This window comes from Adelges cooleyi, unplaced genomic scaffold (genome assembly GCF_023614345.1).
Source record: "Adelges cooleyi isolate 19-005CV unplaced genomic scaffold, UGA_ACOO_1.1 ACOO_flye_CR_arks_rails_tigmint_CR_PRNA_574, whole genome shotgun sequence".
NCBI lineage: Eukaryota > Metazoa > Arthropoda > Insecta > Hemiptera > Adelgidae > Adelges > Adelges cooleyi.
In genome coordinates this window covers 8,973,935-8,998,258 of record NW_026096268.1, presented here as the reverse complement: position 1 = coordinate 8,998,258, position 24,324 = coordinate 8,973,935, and the positions used below count along the sequence as shown (strand labels likewise).

Genomic DNA, 24,324 nt, shown 5'->3' with positions numbered 1-24,324 from the left:
GTATTGTTTTACCGAAAACCTATAAATTGTATAAACTTGACCTTGCTAGTTGGCGATAAAGACTACAAGATTAACTCATAACAACAGTAGTGCAATAAAATGATTAAAACAATTAGGTGAATTAAAACTATTATGGTTATTTGCTGTAAAAAGAGCACAATGTATTATAATATACACGAATTGTGCTGCCTATATCAATTTAAGAAACAGGAGAAGCTAGTTAGGATGTACATATTGAAGACGGAAAGGTCGTAGGGCTTCAAGAATTATTATAGCGTGATAAAATCACTTTCAAATAAACGCTTTCATTCGAATCTGTGTATGTATGTTCAAACCAGTACAGTCCAAACCAGCACAGTAAGAAATTATTACATTTTGGTGCAGCGTCCACAGATCCCATCGAAACAATTATTTAATCACATTTAGTCACAATAATTCTCCAAGACCCGTGAACTCTCCGTCCACACTAAGTCTCGACTCAATTTACTGTTTTTTTTTTCCATATTCTAGGTGTGAATCCTAAAAGCACATTTTGTTTTTTTTTATAATAGTGTAGAGAACCGCCTATCCCTATTAACCGCCTATTGGAAACCTGCTGTTCGACTACTTCCTTCAGTGCTGGGACTCAGTTCAATTCCTTGGGTTTGTCCCACTTCTTGGACGCTCGTCTTATATATATATAAATATTTAATACAGTTTTTACAATTAATGGGTTTTGTCGTTAAAACTACTTTGACAATGTTGGTTGCCAACAAGGAATACAATGTAACATTTGAGACTTATTTAGGATTTGGACTAATGTTCGACTGAAAATGTGTTTGAAAGTCATTGCCATAAAAAATGTTCTACTCGAAACTGCAAATAAAACGGTCGAACAATGTCGGAAATTTAGTTGTTATTTCTATTATTGAACGTGGTTACCTAAGTAATTTAAGGTAGGCTAAACCAACGCCTAACCGGTTTTGTACACATAGACGAATCTTTGGACTTTTTATTGGGCTATTGGTTTTCAGTGGATTAATCTTGAAATGTACTAAAATCATGCCGTAAATTTTATCGCTTTCTAAATGTCTTACCGTCTCCCAACAGCCGTTAGTAACACGTTGATATTTGTATTGTGCTGGGCAATGTGCCAACATAATATGTTACTTTATCGCTTTCAAGATATCTTCCAAAAACTCTGTACCGATTTTTTCGCGTAGCAAGTCTATGGATCGGATGAATGAATTTGTACCTAAAAGATACTTTATGGGGCCGAATTTTCAAAAAGTGCACCCCCCCTCCCCGTGTAGGTCGAGAAGAACAGCCTAAAAAGCTACATTTTATTTTAGCTTCGACGCGGAGCGGATAATGTATTGTTTGTTTTTACAATGATGTGCGCTTTTTTTTTTTAGTTTGTACCTGTAACATTTTTAATACTTGACCAATTTCTTAGAGGAATAATTATATAATTTAATAATAATAATTAATGTTTATTAATATTAGACGTGTCTGGGCCCTGAGGCGCTGTGGCCTCCCTTAGCATGTTTGCTGTAAACCACAATGTTACATATAAGATGGCGTACATTACATATTATACTCGTAAACATGATTTTATAAGCGTATAAGTATTTTAATGTCTCTTTTATTTTTATTAAAATCGTACGCTTAGGTTTAGCTTTGGGGGTTTTCATTACAAACGAGATTTCGAGACAGTACCACGTAATTAAGTGTTAAATAGAGTTTGAAAATAATTAAAATTGTTGGCTCTTAATGCCTAAAGGCGGCAACAACCCTTAGAATGGGAGAAACAAAAAAAAAACTACAAAACTTTTCAATTTCCAAGTTGTTAAAATTTTAAGTAAATTAGTCGGATCGACAAATTTGAAACGCATAAGAAATGTTTATTCGATAAATAATTTTCAAATGAATTTTCACTTTTAAGTAATTGATATAAAGTCAGAAAAAAATTGTGTTAACAAAACCAAACAATTACTATCTTTTTTCGTTTCAGTTCAGTGAATTCCGTTTATATTCTCGGTAGTGATTGTCAAGTTTTAATAGGTATAGAACTTTTTAAATTGAAAACTAATTAAAACGACGTGTCTTATCTCATCATTAATTTTATCCGGTTAACATCTCAGTAGATAATCATTATTAGATGGAATTGTTTGATATAATACCTATCTATAAATATGTATGTGACGACGACAAGGCTGAGTAATGAATGTTCAATAACTGTAAAACGTGTACCAAAGTAAATATCAAAATGCTTTGCGAAATACACATGTTTTATTGTAAAATGACGTGGTTATTGTTCTTTAAGCCTTTAACGTCGACTGTTAGCTGAACTAATAGCGACCATACAAATAAATCATGTATTTCAATGATAGTTCAATTTTGTTTATTGCGTATTACATAACACGAAATTTGGTAAAATATAGGTATTATAACACTGCCTACACATAACGTCAAAAATAAAAATAAAAACCCTAAGGCCGTTTATACCGATGTAGCTTAAAAATTAAGCGCAGTTCAACATAATATTAAAATTATAGGCAATACTTAAGCCAAACTGATGAGCGCGGCCAACGGTGGATAGTTTTCGGTCGTTTTCACATCTTTAAAAAAAAAATTGTATTTTTTGCCAAATTTGTAGTTAAATGTACAACTAATTAAGCTGTAATTTATCCTTTGCTTCGAACATTTGGATGAAGGGCTTATCACCCCCCCCCCCTTTCCACTTAGTTGTACCCCCACATACGATTGATTAATTAATATAATTTTATTCGACAACAACCTTTAATTAATGTACTCGTTTTAAAAATGGAAAAAAATCTACGAGACATATTTTTTAATGTTTTTTTATACATTAGGGTCGTTCACATTGTGATCTATAAATCATATTCATTTTATAAATATAACATATTACACAAACAGAGAGGCGACGGATTTCTGTTTTAATAAAGTCTCAAAGAAACACTTGTTGTGCACTTGTTGTGTACTTGGATGGATTAGGTTAAGTCATTTCCAAATATAATAATTTGCATGACGTCCAGACTGCAGTTCTTTGATTTGCGCGCAGTCGGGCCAACGGAAATTACCGCTTTTGTGTGTTTTTGCAACCGGAAATTATCAGAATTTTTATCATTGTCCAATGATATCGATTCGTTCAGACATGTGACCGGCAGTAAAGTTTATTTTTAACGTAAGTTATCTTTAATATGGCGTGCTAATACAGTATTAAATAAAATTGCTTTGCTATCATCATTATATACAAAGCTCTTATAGGCAGCTATTGAGTCTCTATTGAGAGTCCTGCGAATTTTTAAGTTAAAAATGTGTTAATTTTTTTTAAACAAATTGTTTCTATTCTAAAAGAGAATTGAGGAAAGGGAAAATTTTCGGCCCAATAAAGTATCTTTTAGGTACGGTTTCTGGTCTAATATAAATGGTACCCTCTCAGCTCCGGATCGAAGTTAAATATACCTTCCAACGCTAAAACCAACTGTCGAATGCACAAACTATGTTTGTTATTCCACATGCAACCGTCAAACAGGATATTATTATCAACAATTGCCGGAAGAAACAATCCAATAACTGGCATTTTTAGATAAAAAAAAATATTTATATCCTCCAATCTAGGATGCTGTGTGATGATAGTGGGGCATAAAACAACTTTAGTTTAAAATATTACAAACAAATTGCCTACACCAAACTCCTTAATAAATAAGGGCAATGACGTCCTCTGTTAACTCGTTATCTTAACTCATTATTCTACAATATGCAACCTTATAAACCGGTCGTGTAACACAGTGACCCCTCGGATAGGGTTTTCACTTGGTAATAGTTAAAATGTTAACTGCTTGGAAATAATAAAAAATGCTGGTCGTTATCTTCTACTGTATATAGAGTTTTCTTAGTGCACATTGTCGTTAAAGACATTTGTTGTCCGTATCAATTTATCCTTGAAGTTTGAACAGCATCGGTGAAACACATTGTGCTAATGATATCATACATAAATATAATACATTTATATTAAGTAAACATATACTGGTTTATACATATACTGTATTATGATAGTGCCAGAGCCATTCGATGGCCTAATGCCAATAGAATACGTTTTAATTTGCTCGGCTATAGCTTACATTGTGTGTTTGTCGCGGTGTTCTTCAAAATAATATTTCCAGTGTAACATTCGGATTAGAGATCATCGTGGGAAAAAAATCTATAGCGGTGTGAAAAATTCGACGGGCTTAACATGCCAAAGAAGAATGACAAATTCATGGGACGATGTTGGATCCTAATTTAAATATATATGTAAGTTTTCGTCAAATGTTTCCTAAATTTCAAAAACGTTGGTATTTTACTGGCGATAAGAAAACGCGGAATTGATTTATACTTTTTTATTCATATTTTCATTCATTAGACTATTCATCTGTGTTTGTGGTTTTTTCATTGTACTCAATAGTTATTGGGCTTCACTTTTTTTGAAAGAGATTACAATAATATTTGTGTTTTAGATGAACGGTTTATTATTATAGTTAAAACAATGAAGTCAAAATCCGAAGTCAAAAAAATATTATTCAATGAAAGCTAAACTATGAGACCCTACACCATATTTCTTAAAACTTCACATAATTGTAATCGAAAGAAACTTGTTTTAAGTATTTTGTACTCCATTAAAATAATTTTGTTCCATTAGACGTTGTTTTTTTATTGGATATTATTCATTCTACTTATTTTTATAAGCCTTTTTCTTTCTTTAGACTTTTTTTCTGTTGGTTTTATACTTGTTTGTCAAGCGTTAGGGATATTTTAATTTATACACTATATAGTTATTTATATTTTTAAAACAATGTGATAATGTTTTAAAGATGTATTTTGTATAATATATTTATTTTATTGATGGATTATTTGTTTATTTATTTTTCGTTTGGGGCACCCCTCCCCCCTGTGGAACTTTTTGGTACTTGCCCTGCATGTCTTTTACGATAAAAAGAATGTTAAAAAATTGTTTGGAATTTTTTTTTCTTTTATTTTGGTCATGGTCGTATTAAGTATTTTCAATTTTTATCTTCACTCTTTTTTTTTATCTTTTTTTTTTTAATTTCACCTCTTATTTCGTTTTCCTAAGCGTTTTTATGGAGAACTCAGTTTGAAATTTACACATTTTATGTAAAATTACATCGGCTCTCTGATATAAATAACCGGAGGGTGAGGGGAGGTGCTCCAAACGTTCGTTCGTACTTGGCGTTTTCACCCATATTTAAATTAAAATGGTACTTATCCATTTGTCATTAAAATATCTGTAATGCGGTTTAGTCGCCGTCCTTATGTTGCACTAGGTAGGGCAGGCCGTGCTGGCTGTAAATCATCATTATACTTTAGTATCGATGGCGGTGGTTTAGTCGCCGTCGGCTGTAAATGGTAATTGTCACTACAAAACTATGTTATTCGACTAGCGACCGGCGTTTAATAAGAGTAACGTCGAGTACCGTCGACGGTCTGTGAACACACAGAGGCCCGCCACAGTTTTGCCCCGTCTTATAACGATTCGTTTGTCCATTGTTTTTATCTCAAACTAGACGGCGGCGGCGGCGGGGCTATTATTATTCTATATGATATTATGTGACCGTGACGCGATGACGTGAGATGTTAAAAAAAAAAAAACGCAGAAAATGTCTGTGTAAAAGTGGTAGTGGCAAAACGAGAGAGAACGGCTGGCAGTCGCTGTATTATTTTTAGTCGTGAGCGGACTGTAAATCCTACAAGACCACCACTATACTACTTTATCACTGCAATGCCGAACAGGACACGGCCGGCGACCAGTTGCTCTTGACGGTCCGTCGTTGAACGCCGTTCGCCGCCGATTACTCGTCCGTTTTCTTGGCAATTATTTATTTAATTTAAATATTTAATCAATTTTTTTATGATTTGATTTCGTTTGTCTAATGGCGACAACGTTACCGGTATGTTCCGGTACGTCGTCTAAGGCCGCCGCCGCCGACGACCAACCGCCCGCGTTGCCTTATGTCAAAAAAGAATTTTCATTGCAAGATTACGAAGATGTAAGTTCATTGAGTTAAAAAAAAATCCCCCGTAAAAAATAAATCCGAAAAGAGACCTTTCCTCTAGACCCCGGGACGGAGCTGCCCAAATCTGTCGGCGAGTCCATGGTTTTCTTTGTGTTTGAATTCCGTTTTCGTTTTAAATTAGAATAACATTAAAAAACCGGTAATATTATTGTAGTACTAGGATTATCCAAACCCAACTCTTCCGACCTATCGGTATAAATCATGTCTGTATACATTTACTGTATTATATTTTTAATAGATGTATTTTATTTTTTTAGTAGTTCGGCTCTGTCATAAAATTCATTAGACACGTCTTATCGACATTGTATCTGTATATTTCATTATTAGTTCGCACTTTGAAACTATTTAAAACTTGCAATCAACACGCGTATTAAATTGTTTTGTGTTTAAATAATAATAATTATCATTATCACTTGGTTAGAAAAAAAAATAACCGTACAAATTTGGGATTATTTCTACTGAATAACAACTTTTTTGGAGGTGAATGTATTTTTTCGTTTTGTTTTATGTAAAAAAATCTTACCTAACTTTTGTAGTAAGAATATTTCGATTCTTATATGATTTAATTCCTACATTCACCATGTGCCAAATCGACGGCCAACCTCTTTTTGTCGACCGGTTTGGTTTGGTCAGGCGTCGCTATATCTTAGTGTAGGTAACGGTAGATTTGTATTTTAATGTCCTAAGTAATTTATCTGTTGCTTGTAACATTAATATTACTAGAGTTATCCAACCAACGTTATAAATCATTTTGCAATAACGGGGTTATGCGGAAAATATCATCAAAGTAATATGCAAATAACTCGTATTGAAATATTTATATTTATATTTTATATTTATATACTTATACGCCTCGAGGGCAAGCTTATAAAACATCATAAAAACGGTGATAATTTATACAACTACATATAAGAACAATGGAATATCAAACAACAATAATAATAGTAACAATAATTGTTATAAAACTATAAACTAACTATATCTACGGTAGAGAAAAAAAAAGAGATGAAGGTATTTACAATAATTTATAATAATTACAAGTAAGAGGGGTCGGAATTAGCCAATGACATACAGCAGCGTAGTCGTTCATTTAAACCATAATTAGTGGAAGAGGATATTGAATTTTTTAATGTTTAAGCACCTTAATGTAAATGAGACATTTGTATTTTTAATATTTTATTTACTGAAGAAACATGTTTTGAATAATTTAATTTTGCGATTAAATACTATTAAAATATTGGTTTTTTAAAGATGTTATTACAGATTACTGCAAAATACTGTGAACAGTTGCCTCGAAAAAAAGGAATCGTTGGACTCTGCTCGTTTAATAAAAATAACAATATGATGGTAGTTGTATCTATGATAATAAAATATCATATATATATATATATATATATAATGTTTCCGGACAAATGTCCATTTATTTAAAACAAAGTACGACCCGCATAGAGTGTATGGATATTATTTTGACATGACATTTTTATACAGCGTGAGAGGAATACATTTTTTTTTGTGTTCACTAAGGCGTGTGAACATAGGAAATTTCTTTTTTTCAACTCCCTCTGTGTGTCACTCGCCTTAGACTCTGTCTGGAAAGAACTTTCACTTTACAAAAATGTCCAATAAATTTTAAACAACAGTTTTATTGTAATCCGGTCTTAAAAAGAGGTCACCTTAATTCTTTAAAATCAAAAATCCTGATGACGGACGTTCTGTTTTTGACCAATTGTTTTAATAATTTGCACGTCAAATAATTTAATACTTTTATTTATCACTCTTTAAGTAGTACATTTAAAATAGGTCTAACTAATGTGTTCTCGTAGCGGTTGCGTTGCCAGAAGAATTGCCCAGCCGGAATAACAGCTAGACCTTTGCAGTTAACGCATGCAATACAAATATCCTAGTCCGATATCGAACGATTCTTAATAGGGGAAGTGATCTATAAAAATGCATCTTGGCGCAATTATAGTTTGATACACGCTTTTTCGATTGCATTAACATACATTTTTAATGAACTTTTATTACACCACTGATTGATGTTAAACGATCTGACTTAACTGAATGAACTACCGTATGGCCGATTATTCTGTCTACAATATTATTTAATGTAGAGGAAACTGACACGCGATGCACGATAAGCGAACAAAGAACGTTATCGTCGGGTTTGAAGAGTGAAATGTCCATTAGGGTTGCTGCGGGTCACTGTACTGCAGGCTTCAATTGCTGACAATATCCTGTCGTTTAATTTACACATCACCGTTTAATGCATTAGAGTACACAATAGGGATCTATAGGGGAGCATAATATACTAATGTACATTTAAGCAGAGAACAAGTCGACTAGTCAATGATGGAAATTCACAATCGAGGATGACACTGTGCTGTTGTCTTTTGGGCCGATCCGGTCGGCTTAAGAAGTGTTTCAAGTCGAGAGCATTTGAGTCACGCTAGACAAAGACCGAATAAAACGCGTGCGCTTCCCATAATTAAATTAAAAAATGTTTTGTTGCAATTTCGCTAAAAAAACAATGCACTTAAATTCATATTCCCCGGCCGGATATAGTGAGGTCGTTAACGTTAGCATGGAACGACCTGAGAAACTCGAATTTGTATATTTCTATAGATAGGTACATAACACTTGGACCACCCTACACTTTTGGAGAATCTCTCTCGTGTACAAAATCCGTCCATAAAAAACTAGTGTGTGTGTGTTTCGATCAACGGGCGGCCCCTTCACCTTCTTTTATGGTAATAATATATAGCCACGATCAAGCTGTGTTCACGAACCTTCCGCCATATAAATAACAATCTTCAGAGTTTTGGCCTTGACTGAGAATTCTTTGGTTCTAATTGAATGGTTGGGAATAAATTATAAAATGTACATTCACTGAGATGATGCGGTACGAAGGTTCGGCCAAGGTGCGGTCAACCAAACGAATAAAACACCACAAGGTGGGGGATAACGGTGTACGCCCATTGAGTTTTTTTCCACAATACAGTCCGATGGCATTTTACTATGTACACCTACATTTATATATAGTGAGATGTAAAGAACGAATCTAGTCAGACGACCGCGGACTGCTAACCTGAAGACACGTCCGTACCGATTTTTTCTGTACTTACAATTATACTTGTATTTAACATCTAGTACGTTCACGAATGCATATTTTCTATATTTTACCAAGTAAACCAATAATAACGTTAACATTTTCTTCTACAACTGGAATTCGATCAGCATCTACAGCCCGTCACATATTCTGTAGACAACGTCGGCTGTAATTTTGTAAAATATGTACGATAAAATGTATAATGTATAATAAATATGTTTTGATTTTTTTTTTGCATTGAAATTAATTGCTCAAACCTTACAAACGTTTGGTGTTGTTTGGCGAAACATACTATGAATCCGAGTTTAATTGGGTTTTTGTAAAACCGATAAACCCGGGTTTGTCTTCCCTCCAACTCCATACTGTTGTATTGTAATCGAAATCCTTAACCGGAATCAGCTTTTGTTGATTTATCCATTGCCATTTTAATGCAATTAAGTTATTTGAATAAAATCTAATCCTGTTCTAAATATTTGTATATTTTTTTTTACAGGGAAGAAAAAACAATATATCTCCACCCAAAAAAGGTACGTCAATATGTTGTTCTTTTCCATTAATAGTGTCTACCACTATCGAGATAATAGAAAATAATAATATAATAAAACCGAAAAATATACTCTGGAGGTGGGGGGGGGGAGGTTTGTCTACGAAACTTATATCAAATTAATAATAGTTTTTGTTTAGCTTGGTGTTAAATGTCGATCCAACACTATTTTTTATTTCTCGTGTTCTTTTTAGTTTTAGAGATTTTAAAATTTGGAACACGTTTTTTTAATTTTTATTTTACCCAACGATAAAATTATTATTTCCGTGAGACAACCTAGAAGGCTAGCTGTTTTAAATAAAATGTATTAAATCATTGAAATCTGGTGAAGTAATTCTTTCATTTCTTACCATAGGTACCTAACGTAACTTGCCTCGAGACGATGTTGAATTATTTTTTTGTATGTATATCCTAAGATATAAATAAGATAAATGTCAGTAGTCAAACCTGAACAACCGGACTCGCTCTAGTGTAATAACAGCCACTTTTAAAACCGGTTTACAAATTTAAAAAAAAAACCTTATGTAAATGTATAGGCTTTAGATGAACATGAGATTAATATGAAAACGTTTCTACGGTTAAATCTATAAAACCTGTACAGATTATAGCAATATATATATTTATTTTGTTGCTGTAAGGATAGCATGTAAAATATTGTTGGTTTTTCAATATTAGTCGTCTAAGTGATACAAAATACTCTTAAAAATTGTATCATCTTTAATAACAAGTCATAGTTATTTTATTTTTAAAAAAACATTTTGATGTACTAATTATTGTTTGTGTTAATTGCAGTTTAGTCGCTGTCCTAAGTTTGCACCAGAGCCGGCCGCGCTGGCTGTAAATTATCATTATTAAGTGGCAATTATAGTTTAGTGACTGCTCTAGTTTTACACTAAGGCAAGCCGTGTGCTGGCTGTAAACTAACACTCTACTGTTAATTAAAAATGATTTATAATATTATTATATAATTAGTTTTTTATCGGAATGTGTTGTATAGCATTTATGTTTGTTCGTTTGTTTTTTTTTTGTCCATTTCGCTATCAGTTTAATTGTTAGGTAAGTCTAGTTTAGTAAAAAAAGATACCCGGATTACCAACTTATCCGCCGGTTTTAGTTTTCTGGTTTGGGTGTTTTTTGTTTTGCCACATTTGATTGAAGCTCTTGTATCATAAAAATGAATGCTATCTAAAAAAAAAATACATAAATCTTGTAATGCGCCAACCAGCGGGTTATCAACAAATTATCATTCATAATAATTAGTACACTCGGATAGAGATAAGATTGCAAAAAAAAAAAATGAATTATAGTGTTTTGATTAACAGCATTTTACATGTATTCATTATATTAAATGTATATTGTGTACGACTCTTGACCCGTCAACAGATAATTTCTTGAGCTTTTTACCTAGTTAAAAGCGTTCATTTTGATCGTTACAAGGCGCGTGGGCTGTTTCGCTATAAATTATTTATCTGACAGCGAAGGCAGTCTGTTGGTGCCATTTTTATTTGACGTGCAATGTGTTAAAAATAACCATTGCAACACGCCGTTGTTGACTTTGAACGGATTCGGTTTCAGCTCAATACTGCACGTCGTCTGTTGGGTAAGGTCAGTAACCTTTGTGCCTGTCTTTTTTTCTTTTTTTTTCAACGCCTGAAACGTGAGTGGCAACTGTACTTAGTCTGTTCTGGTACTACCTAGACAGGCACTAGACAGCAAAAGGCAGCAAGAACCCGTTATGTTCGGAGAGCGCCGTTTAAATAGATTCTCCATTATAATTTATTCGCCGAATTTAAGTGTTTCGGATCTTCTCGAGGCCAGCAACTGAGTGTGAGTGAAATGAGAATTTTGCGATGGATACGTGGCCGGTGGATAGGTTAGTAGAGACAATAAGCGATCATAGACTGAGTCGTTCTGTAAATGAATTTCGATGTTGAAGCAGACTTCAGAAAATGTGAGAATGGACCAAAATATATGGAAGTATGTGGAAAAAGATAGAGATTCGCGAAGAGAAATGGTTTGGCTGGCTGACCCAGTTTGTATGAGATAATAAGGCGAGGTTGGAGGTATGTTTAGGTAATAGGTTATAGCTAACAACGATAATTATAATCTAGCGTCGATTAGGTCAGGTTGGGTTAGGTAATGGGTTAGTTAACAACGATAATTATAATCTAGCGTCGATTAGGTTAGGTCAGATAACATTGACAGTTGTGATTTGAGTGTCGCTTAGATTAGATTCCGTTAGATTAAATAACATTTAGGTAGTGCTTAAGTGTAGATAAGGGTTTTTTATCGTCGACGCGTAGCTGAAGAGGGTTTGTTCATTGTAAAATGATGCGTGATTACCCATGATAGCTTTTTAATCGCTACATGGTACTTGAATGGGCCAAAAATTCGTCCTTCCCCTACAACACTAAAAAAATGTACATATTATTCAACTTAAAATTACAGCCCGCTATAGTTTTTTTTTCTTAAATAGTCAAATTGGTTTGAATTTTGGAAGATATTCTTTAGACATGATAATAGTATGTATGTTGGCATATGACAAAACAAACATCAAAAACCCATTCCCCTAAAAGTAGTGGACGTTTTTTTCTTTATATCGGTTTTTTCAGGTATAGTTTTAGGGCTTCGGATCTAGAAATTACACTGAAGGTAGATCCAGAGTGTTGGGGGGGGGGGGCGGTAGGGTACACAATTTTTTTTTAAATCTGTAATCAGTTAGCTGCTAGGCTGCTATGTGAGAACAAGAACGGTCAACGGATATGCGTAACAACTGCGGCGGATTGTCTTGCATTATCTATGACTTTCGGCCATTATATGAGTGGGTCGTTCAGACAACCCGTAATGATAGTGTCGGATCCGCTCTTTGTTCTTGTTGGGGTTTTTTATTTTTTATTAGTCTTATCGTCTGGTTTTTTTTCTTTTGTTTTAAATATATTTTTTATACAATGCAATACCGTTGTAATAATTATTAATCGTCACGCGATAATATTGTTCGCGTGTGCCAGATCCGAATAATAATATATTGTATTGATCCACAGTGGTTTATTTTTGTGTTGCCGTACAAATATGTGTATTTATATAATGTGAACACAAATAGAGGATAATATTTAAAAAAAATAATTATACATATATATATAATGTATATGTGTATGTATACGTGTTATTATGCGAGCTCTGCCGCGGTGGTGTTATTCGGTAGGCTACACGGATTGTTATTTATTAATATTATTATCATCATCGAATAGAATATATAATTTTTGTTTTTTTCCAATATTCTCAACGCACATCTGGCGCGTTCACTTAATAAATTTCGTGGCTTATTCAAAAAGCGTTCGACGGCAACAATATTATATTTTGCTGCGTTCGGTTTTTTCTTGTGAGCGCGACGGGGCCAAAGGGGGGAAATGATATATCATTTTTCCTAAGGTAAAAAAGCGATTAATGTTTGCTTTTGTGTGTACCGCTTGTGTGTGTGTGTGTGGAATAGTCGTCGTTTTTATATTTGTTGTGTCAGACTAACTGAATTGTCACAATTTGTGTTATTTTTCTAAAAAACCGCGTACAAGCCGTTTTTAATACACAAGTCTTTTTTACATTTTTTTTATTATTCGCCCGGCAGTCGTCGCTAACGGTCTTACCCGAACCAACGGTCTGGTTGTTGTCCTCAGTGCCGAGATCATTTTCACCGGAATGGTATGTGAACAATATAACAAATCTTATAGTAATATTATTGTGATGCGCCTTTGTCTCGCCTTTGATTTACCATTTAATTTGGCAAAATCCGGGAGGGGGGGCGGGGGGTTAAGTATTTTTTTTTTTTAAGACATAAATCCGACAAAACTCACATAGTCGACATATTAGCCCGACAACGGACGGGATTGATCGAGAAAAGACGAGGGTTTGCCGACTTTGATTTTTCATAGGTTCTATTTTTTTGCTGTAATTTTGTTTTCGTTTTGAAATAATTTATTTTTATTTTTATTTGCGCTGACTGGCAGTAAAATTTAGTTGTTTAACCGACGGTAAAAAATGTCGACTAATCAGATGTATAAATATATATATATATATTTCTTAATTATAGTAAATATTTAAATTATGTTTGGCGTTCAAATATTGCTTTGTCGAGCTTACTATAAACAATTTTTGTTACAACACAACCGCGGGTTTGATTCGTTTTTTTTTTTCGATTAGGTAGGTAATTTTGTCTTCATTAATGCATTTAATTTTTGTACTTGTTCTGTATTGTACGTTGAACTTTGAAGGGTAATTTATTCAAACCGCAACAGTTGGCGAAAACGCTGCGAATTTTTTTTATTTATTTAGCTTGGTTAAGTAGGTATTGTAGTCTTTGATTCTTTTGGGTGTCAACGACTTGAAAACCTTCTTACGGTGTTAGCACGATACTAGTTGAGTAATGTAAATTAATTCGCGAACATCGGATAAAGAATACCGCATAAATTATTAAAAAACTAAATTGTAATTAATGTGTACACTGTACGTACATATTATATAAAGTCAACTACTATTATGATTTTTTTTTCCGTTGATGTGAATCTGATAAAGTCTTGGTATATTTGTTTTACCGTTTACCTACAATTCACTTCAACAATTAAAACAATTACTTTTTAAATAAAAAAAACAACAAAATATTAGTTAAAAAAAGTGTTATTACTAATTTTACACAACCATACATTTGTTTTATTCCAACAACTCTTATGTCTTCAACAACTCTTAACCTTATGAAAAGTGTTTTAAAAAAAAGCCTTGCATTAGTTATGTATATTTTTTTCAGTAAATTAGTAGTATACCGTTTTATTATTATGGTATTTTATTTTAATTAAAATGGCAAATATTTTTTTTTTTGCCTATCACGTTTGAATAATCTTCAAATCGTTAATAAACAATTTTCTACATACATTTTGTTTGTGTGTTGTTCTTTTATTGCTCGGCTAATTTACTTGGTATACTTATTTTTTACTTAAGACTTTAATTCGGCTCTCGTTCAACGCATAATATTATTTAACATAAACGACAAATAATATTATACACCCAGTAGATATTTCATACTCGATGCCTATTGTGAACCGGTTAACGGTTTTTAACTTTAAATTTTTTTCGAGTCACCCGTAACAGCTGATGTTTAATGCACCTGAAAAAGACCTGTGATCTTATCGCGGTTCATCTGCCAGAAAAACTTTCTAAACAGAAAATAAATTATGTGATTATGATCTTGCTCTATTGGCTTTATTATAATTTACGGATAAACGTAATTATATCTACCATCGGACCAATAATTATTGTCAGATCCCAAAATTAAAAAATTTCCCATAGATAGTGTAACAATCCCAATACTATTGTTTGTTATTATTATTATTATCATCATGTAGATGGTGTAATACTTTTGTTCTTGTTAATTATTCGTAGTCTCGCGTATTGGCCAGTAGCCCAGTCACGCGTTATTATAATTTAGTAATAGTAAGATTAATCATTGTTTAGTTTAATATACAAGGGCTTTAGTTATTTAGCTAGACGCCTCAGTACTTAATTAGTATACGCGGCTGTCTGATTGATACTCTGTGTCATTGTAACTAGTATTGTCTTTGAGTTATTATTTGTGTTTTAAAGTATTAATTAAACATTATTATCAACCTGGTTTTGTCTCTGTATAAAATACCTCTCAAGTCAAGTGCAGTACAATAGAAAAAGTGTTTAAACCTTTTCTCGGGGCTTATCTGTAGTGTTTTATTTTTTTTTTTGTAAGAAACATATTCTAATTCTGAACTAATCCAAAATATTTTACTAAGCCAAGTTACTAAAGCCTAATGGCCTTGTCACGAGAGGCGTGTTTTTGTACATGTGTGAAATCTCTCAATAGTTTTATCAACATTTTTAAAAAAATTTTTTTAATTTTTCAGTCATCCGTCAATCTAATCTAATACATTTATATTATGATTGTACATCACAATGTTTACTCCGCTATAACTCAACACAGTGAACAGCGTGGGCGAATTGATAGCTTTGTTATATCATTTTTCTATGTTAAAACTTGCAAAATTGCATTTTTTTTCTTTAAAAAAAAAAAAAATGAATATAGAAATTATTATGTCGTCAGACATAATGTCAAGTAATTTTTTGTAACTAGTACTAAACACGTTTACACGCGGTTGGGAGACTTTTGAACATTTTTTTCAATTTTCTGTCTGACTATTAAGGGCTCTTGTAAAATCCACAATGAGATGGTTAACGTCGACGTGCGTCATAGGTAGGCGTTTTTTTGATTATTGCTTAATTGATGGGTGTTTACGGTTGACCGAATTTTATGTATAATTTTTACGGTGGCGCCTCAAGTCCTGTGTTATTATGATATGATGTTCCCGTGTGCCAACCCATTGACTTGTTAGGTACACTCTCAACGGGGAAGCCAACTATAGCCTTATAGTTTAGAACGGTATTTTCAGAAGGAGGGGGTATTTTGAATAAATTAAGAAATTCATAAACACATAATTTTTTGCAATATATTAATAAATAATCTAAAAAAAACTATTATCAACAATAAAAACATATATTATAGTCATTTTTTTTATATGTAAAATCAGAAAATCATAATTTAAAAAAAAAATGTTTCACCCGTTTTGATGAAGTAAAAACTAACTAGGTAACTTAATAAATTTATATATTTCGGTTGTATTGTCTCTGATTAAATTGCAAACTGTTTTTTTTCTATATTTTAGTTTTGTGAATGTTTCCGACCGAAAACAACAGCTATTCGGTTAAACAAAACTTAAACAGAGTTACTTGAAAACCGGTTAGCCGGAAAATTAGGTCGTGTCAAAAACATTCCAATTGGTTTTTTTGTAGTTTTTTTTTTTTTGCTTTGCACATCATTGTACTGGTTTTTTTTCTCGAATAAATAACAAATAAAAACTATTTGAATAATATTATTTCTCTGACTAGTTACAAGCCGTATTGTTGGGGCGTTCGATAGGAACCTTTGCAATAGGTTGCCGGTTAATCTAGTTTACCCAAAATCTATCATAGCAAACACTATACCATTATGAAATTTCATCTACCTACCCACCTTGACCGCGTTTCACCTCTCAGCAGGTAAATGGTCCTTTTCCTAACCTAACGTGTGGCCAGCCATTAACTGTTCAAAATGAATGTCTATATTAAAATCCAAGTAAAATATTTTGTCTTCTACACAACATGCTAAACTGTCGGTCATTTAAAATTAACACTACCCTGTAAATCGTTTTCTCGTTAACAACCAATTTAATTGTTTTCCACATAATATTTTACGACAGGCAAAAATCCAAAACGGATAATAATTTATCATTTGCACGCAGTAGATCCTTGTACGAGCAGCGGGTGTGTGTTGGTCGACTTATTATTTTGCTGTAGATTTTTGTTCAAATTTAAAACGGTTCTACTTGTTCGACAAACTGATGAAAGTAAGAGTATTTCAGTTTAAATATAAAATCAAAAATACTACACCGAACGGTTAGGTTAGGTTAGGTTAGGTTACACTTAAATGGAACAGATAGAATTTTGATTTTTTTTGTATATTATTCTGTTCATAGAATGTCTACTACTGGTGAGGTTCAGTTAAATCGAAAAAATATATACCTATACATAAAATAGGAATTAATCCATCATACATTTTTTTTTTTTTTTTAGAAACTTTATAGATATATTTCAATAAAAATTAATTCTAATTACGTTTAGTTGTGAAATAATTTGTGTACACAAACGATGTAAGCACATTTTGACCTGATCGATTCGTTTACTGATTGTTATTTCAATGTTATTTTCAGACCATAATATAATGAAACGACCCGGAAACAAGACACTGGTAAAGTACCTCAGCAAGTTAGACAAAAACAAGCAATTCGATTTTTTAAAAAAAGTGAGTACAACAATTCAATCTTACATCGGTTAGCATGTACAATGCATATTATGTTATATGGTAATTGCGCGAGAACAGAGACACCAGACGATAGATAATATATAGATTGAAAAACAATGTTTTTTTTTTTTGCAACTAAAAAACGTACAAAACGACAAAATTTCAATATTTGACCTATTTTTTTTTTTACAGCATACCTATCGCTTTAAAATGTAATAATTTTATATGTACCTAAGATTTTTTGTTGGTTTATGTTTTTTTTCTTCTTATACCGTGTCGCTTTTCTCGCGGAATCGACTGTTCGATATAATCGTGTAAATTATAGAGATATTCTTGTTTAAAACAGACAATATGATGGATTACTCATTGCTCGACCTATCATACAATGAGTACGGACGGTAATACCAACAGATTATCTACAATAAGCTTTGAAAACTAACAACAATAATAACAATAATTACATCCCACGGTCTCGCACGACAGTGAACGTTTGCGAATAACAATAATAATAATTTAACTTTAAAATTATATAATATCTATAAGATAGTTTTAAATAGATTAATATTGTGTGTTTCGTTAAAAAAATCAATTAATAACTAAACGTGCTCGCTGAACGTCGATTGCGGTAAATACATTTTGCGGTTTTCCACGTTTGGGTTTCGCCAAAATTCAGCCCTTTTCTCGCGGGAACGACATTATATTTCTATAATATGCTTTTGAACAAACCGGATGAGATTAGGTTCCGCAGTGTACTAACATAGAACGTGTGGCGTCCAGTTTCCTTTGGTCTACTTCTAAATCCTTCTCTTGTGAATGGTTCGTTTAATTCCAACAATAGCTATATAGAAACTCATGTGGTATCCTTCTCGAGTGCCACCATTCCTCTCCTAGTGGAAACTGGACAACCGCACCTTTGTTGGGTCGGTCCACTGCTGGGAAGGTCGGGTTGCCGGAAATGTGTTTGTTGTTGTGGTGGTCATAGTGGTGCAGCATGTTATAGAGGTCTGGTTGTAATCGATGATTTCATTTCCACAGACGTACTACGAGTGTTTCGACGCGATGGAAGGCGATCGTTCGGGGACACAGCGAATGATTAATCAGGTGGTAGGCGAACAAGTAGTAGTCAAACTGAAATTAATCGACGTGAAAAAGTATGTTTGCCGCAGTGTGCGAGCGACGAGCGCGGCGGCCGTCCACCGACACCGTGAATATATACCGTGTATTGTTTGTGTACTTACAGGGCACTCGACAATAATCCTCCGAAGGAAAAAAGTCCAGAGATCGAACACCTGATGGAAAAAATTTGCGGGCCGCCTTCTTCGCCCGCCCCGGCCACGCCAAGTCGAACGACCGTGGCCGATTTGTTGCGCAGTCCGGACCAGGACAACAACGCGGACTCGTCACAGCCGTTGAACGTGCTAGAAAAACAAATGTCGGACACGTTGCAAGTGGAAAACGTTGCCGGCGATCGGTCGACGGCGACGGTGATCGTGCCGGCTGTCGCGGTGTCGTCGAGCAACGCTGATACGACGATAACAGCAGGTAAGAGTGTATCGCCGGACCGGCGCCCTCCATCGACCGCGGACGCGAATCAAAATGCCGTACCGCCGTGCATAATACGCGCGTATTCCATTCCGGTGGACGATCTGAGCGAAAAGAATAATTTGCCCGCCGTCACCGAAACAACCGCGGACGGTGAGTTCTGTAAACTGGTCGATGCTTATTCAATCAAGCCCCGTCAGAACCGTCTGAAACGCAAAGATGATCGGCCGGCGTCGAAAAAAGATACGCGTAAGAATCGGCCGTCGTCGTCGGGCGAGGCTAAGAAAGAGGCGATAAAACGAAAACGATTGAAATATAAACAAAAACAAAGATACTATCGCAAAAAAATGGCTACCAAAAATAACGGTGGTGTCGAATGTGTTGTTGTTTCAGATAAGAAGGCCAACGACAAGACCGAATCTTCGACGGTCGCCTCTGACGCGGTGGCGGGCGGCACGACGCCGACCGAGCCGCCGGTCGCGGCGTCTAACGACCAACCACCCGCCGAAGACGAACCGAGCGAGGAAAAACCGTTCGATCAGATGCCGCCTCTGCTGAGGTTGAACTTGCCGACCTATCCGAAGATCATCGATTTGTCGATGACCAGCAGTGACGAAGACGACGACGACGACGACATGGATCGACCACTCATCATGGATACCGGTTCGATGTTTGACGTTATCGCGAGTCAGAGGTCTGGCCGAACCGATAAGACCGCCGCCGCCGCCGCCGCTGCTGCTGACAAAAGCGACGACAGCGAAGCGATGGAAATAGACTTGTCTCCGCGCTCGGACCACGGTCAGTCGCGTCGCCCGTCTCCGCCCGTCACGGCATTCCCGACGCCGGCCGTCCAAGCCAAGTCCGCCGTCGCCTCCGCTACCGTCATTCGCGCCAAACCGTTGTGCTGTCCCTCGTCTTCCGCCGACCAACGCGTGCAACCGTCGGTTCATTTTCCCAATACCGTTTTTGCCGAACCGTCGTCGGTGCCGACCGCGTCCGGCGGCAACGCCCGAAGACATGCGACCGCGCTGCCGCCACCGCCGCCGATAATCACTATGCTCAAAAACACCGTCGAAGAAATGACGCCCACGCCGTTCAATATTTATCAGAGGCCATCGTCGGTTATGCAGCCTCCGCCACCGCCACCGCCGTCAGTGCCGCTGCCGCCGCCGTCGTCGTCGTCGATGGTACTGGTCAAAGACAAGATCGAAGACAAGACGACCGCGGTGCGGGAAAAGATCAAAAAGATAGTCTACGAGAGCTACAGGGTGTACGGGCGCAATCCCATCATAGACATGTTGGTCCGTCGGTTGAGGACGGGCGACCTAATGCACAACATGCACGCCAAGTGGAACACCGGCGATGCGGAAGAGGTCAGGGAGCTGCTGGTGCGGTTGATCTGCAGCCTCTCCGGTAGCCACTGTAACATCGTGCCGCTGATGGGCTGCCTGATGACCACGTTCCGCAGAACCGTCGATACGACCGAACTGACGGACATAGGCACGTACAGGGAGTTCCTGGTGTTCAGCGAGGTGGTCAAGGTGTGCGTGAAAAGCCGGGACAAGCAATTCTTCAAGACTTGGTTGTTGCCGGACAGTTTCAAGTACGGCTGCTTTATCGTGGACGACGTGTTGTACGGCGGCTTGTCCCGCGTAAAGTCGTTGCACCACCTCGTCAATTGGACGAAGATATCGCTCATCAGGAAATACTTCCGGATGCCGTCGTACCGGGTGGTCGGTCTTCACGCGGCCGCCAACGGCTCAAACAGCGAGCTCAGGAAGAAACTAAGCACCGTCCTGGACGAGGGGCCCGCGTCGAAAATGGCAAAAGTAGGTCAGCCTTTGGTGACGACCAACCAAGAAGTCGGTCAACCCATTATGACAAACAACCAAATGGAACAGTATTACATGGCCGCCAACCAAATGGGTCAGCCACCGGCGTTGTACAACCGACCTGCCATAAGCGTGCGACCTCAGTTTAACGTTACCAATTTCTCCACGTTCCAACCAAACCACCAACGGCTACCGCCACCGCCTCAGTACAGCGAGTCCACTCTGAAGCAACGCCTGACCGGCCCGCCGATGGCCCCGGCCAGCACGTATGTCCACAAACGGCCGCAGTCGACATTGGGCCTCACCAGCGCGGCACCGCAGCCAGTCCTTTTCGGTCAAAACCCCTACTACGCCAAGTACGGGCAACCCTCGTCGTCGTACACGTCGTACAACGGTAACCACCAGCAGCAGCAGCAGCAGCAGCCAGTCCGCGAAATCATCCACCACCCACCGAGTCAAATGCCGCCGACGATCCAGCAGCAAATGTCGTCGTCGAGGGTCCAGCAAATGCCGCCGATGAACCAGCAGCAAATGCCGCCGATGACCCAGCAGCAGCAGCATATCACCACGATGGCCCAGCAAATGCCGCCGATGCAGCAGCAGCACCAGCAGCCGCCTCCTTCGATGCAGATCACTCCGACGATACCGCTACGGCCAAAACCGATTAACATCGCCCAACAACAACCCGCGCCGCCAAACCACCAATGGGTTATGCCGGGGCCCGAAGAGCGGCTGCCGTCTTACGGCCAGTATCCAAAACAAAAGCCCATGGAACAGACTTGGGTCGCCCACGACCACAACACTGGGCAATCCTACCCTATTACGACGCAGGTAAATATCTTGCTTATTTTCATACTTGGGTCGGTAGGCCTTGAATCATGACTATTTTACCGTTGACAATCGTCGTATCCAACTGCGCCTACATCCGGTGTTCCTGTTTCCCGTCTTTCCTCCGACGTTCCTTTATATCACTATTCTGCTTCTCGCGATTTCTCTCTTCTCCAAATAAAAATCTCAAGTAAATTCAAAACCACGTCTTTGTGTCTACTCCGCCGAACTCAACATATGGATTGAAAAATGTTCCTACATACTAAAAATGTTAGATTAAGGGAGGATATATTTGATAAATCCTAGAAACAACAATAAATACCATGGACCATGGGACAATGAGCGTTCCATATATTGAATTCAGTGGACTACTCTCTCTGATCTATTCCACTGGTTAACATTCCTTACTGATTCTCTTTCTGGCAACTATGCGAACGGTTAATAATATTAGATATTGTTTTATCTGTTGTGATAGGTGTCGCCCAGTCTACCGGATTGCGAGTCGCCTAACATGCCGGATAGGTTGGATCAGCCGAGCACCAGTGGTAATGGTGTAAGTATTACTATTTTTTAAGTATTTGTTTTTCTGTACCGTCGTGGCGTGACTTGCTGCCGCAGCGAGACTATCCTGGCAGTACTCAGTTGTAAACAAATTCTTCACTCGGTATCCGTTCCTCGAATAAACTTTAACGACTGTTGTGTGCACTTGCACTTATGAAAATTGCAAAACATTGTACACGACAAATGATAATATCACATTGTTTTTTTGGATTTAGGCGAAAAAAGGACTTGCCTGCCCTCCTCCTAAGAACCCAAATCAAGCCGCAGCACAAGACATGTTCGATTACAGTCTGAGTAATTTGAGTGAGTTATTTTATTTTAACACCTATTCGTATATACATTCAATATGAATAACAAATATCGATAATTAAGCCAGTTTCCTGTATTGGGATTAGAAAAAAAAATATATATATAATATAAAACATAAATTTAAAAAAAAAAACCGTCATTATTTATTATTTTCAATTATTTCACAAGTAAGTTCGACTGACTTATACATATATTTTTTTATTGTTTATTAAATTTAGAAACATATTTTCTGGGCGATCTGCAAAAAATCATCCAGACCTACCAGTATTATCACGCGTTGCGTTAATAATGTATATATTTTGTAAAATCCACAATAAAAATAGCATCTCTGCTAAAAAAACCATTCGTGAAATTTGTAAAAAAAATTTTAAAAAAATTCTATTATAACGTTGTCATACCTACCACCCCGAACGAACCAGCCCTGTGCGTTTAAAAAGGAAACGGTCTGTGGAATACACGGATAAATGGTATTTACTTAAATATATATCTATTTTTTTTCATGTTGGCAAAAAAACATATTTGCTTGAATTAAAAAAAAAAAATACAAACGAGACCGACACGGTAAAACAGTGTGAAGCAGCACTGAATTTGGGTTAAAAGAGAAATAAAAAAAAAATAAATAAATAAAGATATAACGCTTTTTTTTTGGTACACCATTTCGAGTGACTTGCACGGTTTTTGTTTTGAGTGATAAAAAAAAAATTAATAGCAATTAAACAATTATAACAGCAATTTGCTGTTGCAATATTATTGCGTTTGTAATAGAAATCATTAACTAATATTTGTTTTTTTTTGTGTGTGTGTTTTGTTGTTTACAGGGAAAATACCATGAAAATTTCATACAACTCCAGAAAGAATTTGTTGATTTTTTTTTAAATTAAGACTGTTGAAACGAGTATTAAAAAAAAGCTCTTAATTACCATTTAAAAAGACTGATTCGTTCGATGTTTCCTAAAAAAAAAAGTTTTTATTTTTTTATATTATAATTAATTATTATTTTCGATTGAAAAAAAAAATGTAATTTGAGTTTTCTTCTCGTTGTAAAAAATACAATATATTTGTAAAAAAAAAAAATGTGTGTTATATATACCTACATTTATGATTTACTTATTTGTTTGGTTTTTTTTTTGTTCATCGTCATCGTATTATTATTATTTATATTATTTTTAAATAATTTAACATGTATTATCAATTATTATAATTGTCATTATTTCACCTATTTGCCATTATTATTATTTCGATTGCAATCTGTTGTGTTTGTTTGTAAAAAAAAAAAACAGTTGTTAATTCGATTATTTACTCTGAGTGTGCTCAAAATTACTATTTTATAAATAGCGTTTTTTTATTATACTATATTATTGTACAATATTGTGTATATTTGTATTGAATTTCTTCGTATGTTTTTTGTGTTATTGAAATAAATTATTTAAAAAAAAAAAAACATTTAATTCGAGTCGGTTTTGTTCATTTATTTGGCCACACGAAATCTTTAAAGGTATTTTTTTTTAGCTGAGAAGGTATTGTTTTTTTTTTTTACAATGATTTCAATTTTTTTGATAAGAATGAACTTAAGCCAGTTGATTTCAAATCACATGGGTAAGAACAAATTTGTGTTT

At 35.7% G+C, this 24,324-nt stretch overlaps 1 protein-coding gene across 8 annotated transcripts in view; it reads left to right on the top strand.

Annotated features, from left to right (window-relative positions):
* Window positions 1-24,026, top strand: part of LOC126843528 (uncharacterized) — a 30,925-nt gene extending 6,899 nt beyond the window's left edge. The window contains exons 1-10 of one of the 8 annotated variants that reach the window (XR_007686442.1): window positions 5,748-6,050; window positions 9,677-9,710; window positions 17,545-17,636; window positions 18,672-18,787; window positions 18,877-19,178; window positions 19,572-21,841; window positions 22,314-22,391; window positions 22,615-22,702; window positions 22,927-23,175; window positions 23,527-24,025. Coding sequence is in view for 1 of the 8 variants with exons in the window: in XM_050581112.1 (XP_050437069.1) it covers window positions 5,934-6,050; window positions 9,677-9,710; window positions 17,545-17,636; window positions 18,672-18,787; window positions 18,877-21,841; window positions 22,314-22,391; window positions 22,615-22,702; window positions 23,527-23,540 (3,504 nt within the window). In the remaining 7 variants the exon portion in view is untranslated. Of the gene's footprint in view, window positions 1-4,049; window positions 4,300-5,746; window positions 6,051-8,902; window positions 9,369-9,676; window positions 9,711-13,351; window positions 13,424-17,542; window positions 17,637-17,982; window positions 18,035-18,671; window positions 18,788-18,876; window positions 21,842-22,313; window positions 22,392-22,614; window positions 22,703-22,926; window positions 23,176-23,526 lie in introns of those variants that run through there. The other 7 variants (XR_007686441.1, XR_007686438.1, XR_007686436.1 and 4 more) reach the window with 7 other exon arrangements.
* Window positions 24,027-24,324: the final 298 nt, after the last annotated feature.